Source organism: Grammomys surdaster, unplaced genomic scaffold, assembly GCF_004785775.1.
Source record: "Grammomys surdaster isolate TR1022 unplaced genomic scaffold, NIH_TR_1.0 190, whole genome shotgun sequence".
NCBI classification, from domain to species: domain Eukaryota; kingdom Metazoa; phylum Chordata; class Mammalia; order Rodentia; family Muridae; genus Grammomys; species Grammomys surdaster.
The window spans coordinates 1203019-1213242 of NW_021604635.1; the positions used below are offsets into that span (position 1 = coordinate 1203019).

General features: G+C 43.4%; 1 protein-coding gene across 2 annotated transcripts in view; it reads right to left on the reverse strand.

The window, feature by feature from the left end:
• The window catches only part of Scml4 (Scm polycomb group protein like 4), a 91918-nt gene that overhangs the window by 39007 nt on the left and 42687 nt on the right, over nucleotides 1-10224 (reverse strand). Inside the window, exon 2 of one of the 2 annotated variants that reach the window (XM_028769026.1) lies at nucleotides 5783-5997. The exons of the other annotated variant lie outside the window; for it this stretch is intronic. Within the exon in view, the coding sequence (XP_028624859.1) occupies nucleotides 5783-5938 (156 nt within the window). The 5' untranslated portion in view covers nucleotides 5939-5997. The remainder of the gene's footprint in view (nucleotides 1-5782; nucleotides 5998-10224) is intronic. 2 annotated transcript variants of the gene reach the window in all.

The following is a 10224-nucleotide window of genomic DNA, read 5'->3' on the forward strand; positions in this document are numbered from 1 at the left end:
CCGTGGTATGGTGGATGTGGCATCCAACACTGTCCGTGGTATGGTGGATGTGGCATCCAACACTGCCCGTGGTATGGTGGATGTGGCATCCAACACTGCCCGTGGTATGGTGGATGTGGCATCCAACACTGCCCGTGGTATGGTGGATGTGGGCATCCATTCCAACCAGCACATGCTCTTCTCTTGCAGGCCGTTTGTCTTTGCTATTCTGGATTTGCATTTTTAAAATAATTTGTTAAGTTGGTTGTTTTCATGGACAAAATTTTTTTAAAAAATGCTCATGTATTGGCTTCTAATGTCATTCTTCACTAAAAGGAGTAGAGACTTCTATCAGAAATGGATGGTCCCAAGACTAAGACAGGGGAGTACAGAATAAGTTGGAAGCATCTCAATATGCCAAGAGATAACAAGATATTAAAAAAACACAACCATTGATTGACGTATCTTAAGGAACAAGGTGCTGGCTGAAAGAGCTTCCAGCTCATGGATCTGGACCACTCTGAGCAACAGAGAGGTTGTAGTGACTTATAGCACTAAGTACATACGTAACAAATGTCCGCCAGTCTGTCTGATACAAGTCAATGTCTGACAACGTGAATAAGCAAGGGGAACGTGAATAAATTTTCTTGACCAGAACATCCACATCTTCTCTGAAATGAGCTCGACACCCTGGTCTTTAGGGATGTGCATAATGAAGTCCTTCTAGTACTGCAGTGTGGAGACGGGGCGGTGACTTTTACAGTGGAGATGCCCAACCAAAGCCACCTCAGCCACAGCATCAAAATCAACATCAGCAGCGGTACCGATGGTAGCTGCTTCTGATGTAGTCCAGCTGGGATGCTACTTTACCTCTGTGATCCCCTCCCACCCAGTCTAGCATGTGGAGCAAGCACTAGGCAGATTACAATTGTATGACATCCTAGGAAACTCCTCAAAACTGTGCATCATAAAAAAATAAGGAAAATTAGCCACTTCCACAGACAGAAGAATGTAAGAACCGGCTTATATTAGTCCATAAGAAGAGACTATACAATCTTCAGAAATGCCTGTATGTTGATAGCTGTGGTATTTGAATAAAAATGGCCCCCTAGGCTCATAGGGAATGGTACCATTAGGAGGTGTGTCCTTGTTGGAAGAACTGTGTTTCTGGGGGTGGGCTTTGAAGTTTCAGAAGCTCAAGCCAGGCCCAGTTTCTTACCCTCTGCCTATGGATCCAGATGTAGAACTCTGAGCTACCTCTGCAGCACCATGTCTGCCTGCATGCCAGCCTCCGTGATAATAATGGACTAAACCTTTGAACCTGTAAGCCAGCCCCAATTAAATGTTTTCCGTTATAAGAGTTGCTGTGGTCACTGTGTCTTGTCATAGTGATGAAAACTAAGACAGAAGTTAAGCATAGCTGTTGTTTAAAGCTTGAACTGCATAGATTTACAGTTGAATTATGTATACTTAAAAAGTAACAAGTCCTCAAATTAGAACAAGCTCTCAAATAGGTTCACTTTGCCTGTCCCATGCTCAGGTTCATTTGTTGGTGGCTCAGAGTGGACAGGCTGGGGAGAGTGTCACCTGTATCTTTGCAAATGTTACAAGTTCCGAGTGGGTTTCTTGTATTGGTTTACAGACTTAAGGACGTGAAGAGAAAAGACTTTGAAATGCTGAGTCAACTTCCAAGCGTGTCACACGTTATGGCTGTTATGTTGTGGATGACTCACAAAGAAATATAATCCTGTTGTTGTTTGTTTGTTTGTTTGTTTTCAAATTGGCTTTTAGTTCACAGCTCTGACAAACAGGATAGCAGTCCCACTATTTGAAGGTATTAAAGTCAGCGCACTTACAGGACAGAAGGGTTTGTTCATGTAGCCCCTCCTGGATCCTTACAATGATTGAGGTGTTTTCTAGTCATGGAAACTAGGGACATTTGCCTGCTGCCCTTGGTAGAGCTTCTGAGCTGAGGGCCTGACTGAGATGCTAAGAGGTAAATACTCACTTTGAAACAAAGACTGCTGTCAGCATGACAGAGTACAGTAGAGTACGGCTCTTTCTAGAAACTATGGTGTTCAGAGATTATCTATGTCCTTTCCCACGGTGACAGTGGACAGCAAGGCTCAGTGGTTAGCAGGCCCCAGTGATACGGCAGCAGGCTTGATATACAAGCGACTCTGCCAGATGGCCGAGGATGGGACAGGAGCTGTGAACTCCAGGGGACTGACATCTGCCCTCCAGCTTGATCCTTCCCTTCCTACAGCTGACGGATGTTAGCATCAGTCTCAGAAGCAGTCAAATGTCCTACTGTCAACTAGGCTCAAGGCCAGAAGAGAAGTGCCTGTGAGGTTCTCAGAGAGCTGCTACCTACGCAGGAACAGAGGGGACCGACAGAGGCACTGGGGGAAATAGTACCTACCACAGGCCCAGGACACAGAAGAGACATCCTTAGAATCTCTAAGAAAAGAAGCTCAACAAAGACTCAAAATCATACTGTTCACCCACATCAGCTGATCAGTATTACAACGTCATTAGCAATATTGCTATTTTGTAATGTTAGCAGTGTTCACTGTGTTAACATATTATCAGATTGTATCAAGTTATTGCTACCCTTTCAGTGTCTTCCCCCCAATACCTTCCTCTTTGTATCTAAGAGTAGAAACTACTAGAACTGAACTTGCAAAGAGTGTTTACAGTAAATGTAAAGAGCCTCTGAGGAAGGGCATGGAGGAGCTTCCTTTCTTTTAAAAATAATTTTTATTTATTCATAAGCAATTTCATACATGTCTAATGCATTTGGATCCTACTCGCCCCGATTGGCTTCTCTTCTCCTCTTACCCTCCCCACAGAGCCCTTCCCCCACTCCAACACATCCACTCTCTACTCTAATTTTATCTGTCTATCTGTCTGTCTGTCTGGGACAGGGTCCTACTGTTGACACCAAATTGATCTCAAACTCGCAGACTCCAAGAATCTTTCTGCCTCCAGACAGCTAGGAATACAAACCTGCACCACTATATCCAAACCCAAGAAGCATTTTCTTAGTAATAAAATACATGGTCACTAAGGCCAGACTTACAGTAAGATCTTACTGTGCTTAGTTTAAAACAAACAAACTAATCAACAAACAAAAAACCAAAACCAACTTCTGGCTCTCCAACTGTGTCCCAGATAGTTAAAACTGCCAAATTAGTGGCCGTTTGGTAAATGGAGTGAGACTGTACAGTTTACTTGTTGGCTTGTCTACAATCAGAGTCTTGTCACTAATGGTAAAATGGGGTGTCGCCAAAGTGAAACTGAGGAGGCTCAGTTAGCAGCTTTGTTTTGCCAACTGAGAACATTTTAAATTACTAGAGCTTCAAAAACTTTCTCTCACCAACATGTATTTTAGAATAAAGGGTAATCTTCTGAGGAAATCATTTTAGCTTTATGAAGACTTTCACGTGGTTCTTATTTTTCCATCATCATTGATGAGCAACAAGGTCATGTGTAGACGGACACCTGGTTTAGAACTATTCTTCTAAGACACTAAGCTTCAGGCCTGCGGAGTGGTCCGAGATAATGCCCATGCATTCTTCCTAACTATCCGGGAAGTAGGCTCAAAACCAGCAGTGGCCCCTTGTTCCTACAAACAAAATTCATGGTGAGGTGGAAACAGACCTGCTTGCTTTATACAGATCTGTATGTCAGCCAGCAAACCTAAGTTGTGTACTTCTCTGAGGTGTCCCTGTATGTTAGGGACACTGAAAAAAACCCTTTTAGGAGGCAAAGTAAATCAGGTTTGTTTCGTGGGGGTGAACTGCCATTTCTCTTGGCCCAAGAAATACTGTGTCTGTTGGTAATTTTCATTCTTGGATCACAGCCCCCAGGGGGCCAGGAAGAAGGCCAGAGAAGTTTTACTATGTTTTCTTGGAACTTGGACTTGCTCCCTGGGTCTATGAAACAGAAAGCCTGTCCTGTTCCACTGCCCCTTCCCCACCCCCATCCCCACCCCTGAATGTAATTCCCAGACTCCAGCAATGGTACAGGTAGGTGCCTGAGCAGGCGCCTGAGTAGGTACTAGTAGGATAGTACCCAGGCTAGCTTCTGAGACCAGATAAACAATAAAATTCTAAAGCCAAATTACCATGAGCTTTCCTGACAGAGGTTTCCCTGTCAGAAAAATAACCTGATAGAAGAATTGGTGAAGAAGAGCTTTAAAAAAAATACTGTGTGCTAGAGTCAGGCTCAGCAGTTCATAGCATATGCTGCTTTCCCAACGGACCCAAATTCTGTTTACAGCTCTCACATGAGGTGGTTCACAACCAGCTGTAACTCAAATTCAGGGGACACCAATGCCTCTGGCCTCTGTGGACACTTGCGCGAGCACGCACACACACACACACACACACACACACACACACACACAAACACTTTTTTAAAAATTAAATAAGGGGCTGGGAAGATGGCTGAGACATTAAGAGCACTGACTGCTCTTGGAGAAGACCCAAGATCAATGCTCAGAACCCACATGGTGGTTCACAACCATCTGTAACTCTCTCCTAGGGGATCCAACGCCCTCTTCTGGTCTCTTCAGGCATTGCACACATATACTACACACAGTCTAGCAAACACTAATACAATAAAATAAAAATAAATGATGTCTCAAAAGAAGTTAAGAAAACTAAAGTAATTTTGAACAACCAACAGGCTTCTCCCTACGACTTTTCTTTTTGCGTTTGAAAGGGTTGTCAAGAAGGAGAAGGATAAAGTTTGAATTCATTTCCCCGTCTTCACAAGCTCTTTCTGCTGACCTGAAATAGTTTCCATACATTTTCCTAATACTTGAGAGTTAATTGCCAATTTGCATTTTGGTTGCAGAATTCAGGTCTCAAGATGGAAACACCAGTTTTATTTCATGAAAACTACGTGAGAGAAGACTACTGATACTCCTCTAAAGCCCAGAGGCTGGCAGAGAGCAAGCTTCTCGTTTTCCCCCAGTTAGCCAGCCCTTCGTAATCTGTCATAGCCAGGGGCTGGCCCCTGTGATTGGACGAGGTTGTAGGATTGGAGTTACGTCATCAGATCTGTTTCCCACCCACGGCCTCTCCCTCCATATTGTTAGTTCTTCCGATGCTCTCAGGACTCTGATTGCTATGGGTCTGCCTCTTTGCAGCCAAACTTGACATCAGCATCTTTTATAAGCAGAAAACTATAACCCAAACCCCAGGAGTCCCTTGTTAAATCTCTGTCCAGGAAGCTTTATTACATCTTTTGACACTGCCCTACTTATGGCATTACTTTCAATGTCTCAGGAATATCAGCTGCTTCCACAAAAAACAAAAAACCAAACCAAAACAAAAAAACCCAAACCAAAAAAACAAAACAAAACAAAACAAAACAAACCAACAACAACAAAACCCCACCAGAGATGAGGAATGAGTTTTAGAAGAGGCTTCAAGAGCCACCCTGGTGAGAATAGTCAGGAGACAGCTCAGCCACAGATACTCCCATTTAGATGCAAGTTTAATGATATGTGTTTAGCAACAGCCTGAAAATCTGTTCAACTTACAGCGTCCCCATCTGCTGTGATTCGCTTTCTCCATTTGTTTAAAAAAGAAAGCGCACACAACAGCGTGCTGTATGTGCCTCGTTGTCCCAATGAGACCTTGTCCATCACATGCTCTACTGAGAGACTTCTTTCTCAGAACTGTGTCTACCCAGGCCCTTGTCTTCCATGGCATTTTGCAGCAGAGCTGTACCCAAGCTCCCAGTGCCCCAGCCCAACAGGATCCGGGAGAAGCAGATGGTGGAGGCATACCTTGTACCTGGGTTTCCGTCCTCTCTTCTTTGGGATTGTCACTGCTGGCACAGAGGCAGACGAAGCAGAATAAAGGTTATGGACTGCCATCTGCACCCGTGTGGAGTGAAGTGGAGGCCGGCCACGCTTCCTCCCTGGGACCCTCTGTGTCTGCATCTCTGCTGGTGCCAGTCTTACTGAATGAGGAGGCAAACCACACACAGGCAAGAGAGGTCCTAGGAATTAGTCCAGATAGAAAGAAAAACAAAATTGGAAATGTCTGCACATAGATCTGATAGTGATTTGTGCACACCTACCACATATAGGAGGAAAACAGGGGTACATGTAAACCAGCCAGGCACCACGAGGCTGCAGTACTGCTAGGTGTGAGAAAACAATAGATTCTTGGATCTAGACACACCTGAGATCATCACCAGTGACTGGATGCTTCGTGTCTCACTTCAATTTTGGACTAATAAAATAGTATCACAATAGTATCTAAATATCATGCATGATTTTCTATATTTATAATGTTTAATGCTAAGTAAACTATATTAATAATATATAAATATATCATATCAATCATATCAAATAATACATTATCATATTATATTAATGATTAATATGTAATTATAAGATACAACAATTATAATTATATTACCAATTAACATATTAATACATTATATTAATAATTATATTAATAATATGATATAATTGTATTATATTTAATACCATTGTATTATGCAAACACATCCATTCTTCCATATTTACTCTTGTTTCTTTGGTTGAATTACAAATTGTCATCACTCTTTTTAACAATACAAGTCAATTTCATTAAAGCCATGACATCCTTCAATCCAAGTGTGGATGGGAGTTTGCATACAGAAATTGTTCGCTTCACCGTTATTTAGAATTGCAGAAATAAAATAGATACAGCCCAAATAACACCGCATAAGGGAACAGCTAATAACATCGACAAACTAAGACTGGCAAAGAGGTTAAAGCCGTCCGCAGCACATTTTGCATAACATGATGCTGGACAAAGGAAGCATCACACACACAAATGATGCATAAAAATGATCCCAATTATGCAAATTTTTATACAGTAAAATAAATGGAAGGAGGCTTGCTAAAAGGTCACTAAAGATGGCCAGACTGTGGGCAACGTTCACAGCCCGTAGTCCTTTGTACACAGCCCCCCTGCACGTGACCGTGACCTTAGCATAGCTCCAACAATGTTAATCAGAAGCTGCTCGGGTAGAATTCCATAAATCTGGAAGCAAGAGGCCACTAGCAAAACCATGACCCAGAGAACAGGGGAAGCGGAAGCTCAGAGGTCAGGTATCCGGCGCGGGCAGGGATGTGTCGAGTGGGGCCGAGCTTTAACTCAGGGACGATGTTAGGTGATGCAATCCACTTCTACAGAGTAGAGGAACCTTCCAGAACCTTCCCGTGGAAATGAGAGGCTTCCTAGAAGCCTGCAGCAGGTGTTAGTAGGGAAGCTCCCCGGGGGTACCTTGGCAGGGGTGGGGTGGGGGAACAGCAGCAGGTTATTAGTAGGGAATCTCCAGTTACCTTGAGGGGGGCGGGCAGGGAAGCAGAGACTATACCACTTTACTCAGGGAAGAAAAAGTAAAACACTAGAAATTCTCTTAAAACACAATAGGGGAAGATTTGTTTTTGGAAATACCATATTTAATGGATAGGTTTCATATATATATATTATATCGTGGGGGATTGAACCTATGGCCTTGTGTGTGCTGAGCAAGCACTTCACCAGTGAGCCACACTTTCAGTTCTGCTACCCGAGCTGGAAGGGGTGGAAACAGGAGAATCAGCGATGACATCAGAGACAGGACCTTCCCAGCAGAAGTACCCAGGCTGGTGGGCTGGGCAGGGATATTTGAGGGTTGTATGAAGGAAGGGTGGATAAATTAGACAAGGAGAAAGATCCATGACTTTCTCTTGTTTCTCAAAGAACCAAAGGCAGCAGGTACAAGATCTCAAGGCTTCCTGGACTCTTCTGTTAACTACAGGGAGTGAGTTTCTGACGCCAGTGTAATGGTCTACAGGAATCCTATCTCATCTTGCTCTGAGGCTCCATGCTGAATTCACTGTGACCCAGCATCTTTTATACACAGCCTTCAGACGCCTCATGTCCTAATAGCTCTCAGGCACTGGGCTATACATGAGGTGATTTCTAATGATGAAGGCTCCCTTTGTCACCTGTCTGAATTCAGCCATGCTCAATGATAGCCAAGAGTTCAAGCTTCAGAGATATTTCCTCCTCTACACCAGTCTCTCGGCTACATCCTCCCCCATTGTCTGACGAGTGATATTCTCATTCCTGATTAATGATCATTTCACAGTTCCTCATTGGTTCATGCACATAAGTTATGTACATTCCTGGAGGCCAGAGTACATGTTCCACTGCTCACTCTGCTCTTCAGTATCTGGCTCTGTTTTGCACCTGCAGAGTGCACCTGGCGCCTGTGAGATGGCAACATTGTATCTATGTTTTAAGAGTGTGGGCAAAATGTATCTATTTGGATAGAAGTGTGTTCAATATCAAAGAGCACTTTGAAGAGCAACAAAACCTATACACATTGGGATAAAGACTAAAGAAGCTCAGTGAAAGAATGCTTATGGCCGGGCCGTGGTGGCGCACGCCTTTAATCCCAGCACTCGGGAGGCAGAGGCAGGCGGATTTCTGAGTTCGAGGCCAGCCTGGACTACCCTGTGAGTTCCAGGACAGCCAGGGCTACACAGAGAAACCCTGTCTCGAAAAACCAAAAAAAAAAAAAAAAAAAAAAAAAAAAAAAAAAAAAAAAAAAAAAGAATGCTTATATAAATCATGTAACACCCTGGATTCGACATTCAGTTCTGCAAAAACGAAACTGAATATGACAAGAACAGGCCCGATAAGGACTGGAGAGATATATTGCTCAGCAGTTCAGAACACATGCTCCTTTCGTGTGCTCACAGTCACATACATGCACATAATCAAAAATAGAATAAATCCTTTATTTAAAAATAAGAAATAAGGACAATAATAGCATCTATTAAATTGAGAAAATGAGAGTTCTTTTTAATACATGCTTTTCCCAGTTCGGACAAAATTTAGCTAACTGAAGCCAAAAATCAATACATATATTCATTCCTAGCATTAAAATTTTACTCTGTGATATTACTCTCCATATTTTATTTATAGGATCAATACTTTATTTATCCTATAAATAAAACCAAGAGTCCTTTGAGACAGCTGATTTCATATTTTGCACAACAAAGAAGGGTCAGGATTAGCTTGACTCTCTGATTAGTGTGGGGCAAGGGTGGAGCTAAGGGTATGAGGAGGGTCTCTAAGGGATGAGGAGAACTATGCAACGATATGTGTCTCACAGTGACAGTAACAGAGCAACCAGGATACACTGTGTGTGCAGCAATGCATTCTTTTCAACACACAGAAGTCTGAGAGAAGTTCAGCCCAAGTATAACTGCAATTATTTTAATATAATTGAAAGATAAAGTATAATTTATTTTAGTTGGCCTCAGCAATGTGGGAGAGAATTTGTTTACAGCTTTTTGTTCCATGAAGTTGTGATATGCACTTGTCTCTAGAGTCTAAATATAGCAGATCAGTGTAATATGTTGTGAAGATGCCAACTCATCCTGGAAAAAAAGGAATTGAACCCAGAGTAGAAGGAACTGGTCAGCGCTGGTCCCCTCAACATAACCAAGGAGAAAGAGGCTCAGCGGTGAAACATGATGCACCTTTCGACAGCTTTCAAGGAACTGGAGGGTGCAGACTTGTGCTTGAACCTGTAGGACATGAACTTCTAGACATGCCTAGGAACCAGAAGACCTCAGGACCTTGGTGCCTCCTTGCCCACAGAAACAGCACCCTCATAATGATGTCAGAGAGGCTAGGTGGCAGATCCCCTGGGACCTTGTGCTGGGCCATGTGTTAGAGAGGAAGAACTGTAGAAACAAACAAACTCAGCTACCTTTGACTGCACTACTCTCCTTCTTGATGAATTCCCCCACCCCAGCGATGAATGGTAGAGCTGGAAGGGGGACAGAGAACCAAATGTCATTTATCTTAGAGGAAGGAGGGAAGTTGGAACACAAGAAGGGCAATTGCTTGTAGTAGGTTCTTACACCCTGCTGGGTTTTGAGACATCAGAGGAGCTGGAAACATGGGAGACAGATTGCCATACAGGCACTAAGAATTTGCTGGCTGGGCAGTGCTCAGCTGTATCCTTGCTGTTCTTCAGGCCCCTTGGCCAGCCCAGGAACTAGCTTTGTGTGCAGGGCCCATTGGTCTAGACCTGCTTCTCAGAACATAAATCTGAGGTAAGTAAGAGAAGGTGGGTGTGAGGCTATGAGCAGCTAGCCTCGCCTCCTCCTGGTGTCAGACTAGCCTCACCTCCTCCTGGTGTCAGACTAGCCTCACCTCCTCCTGG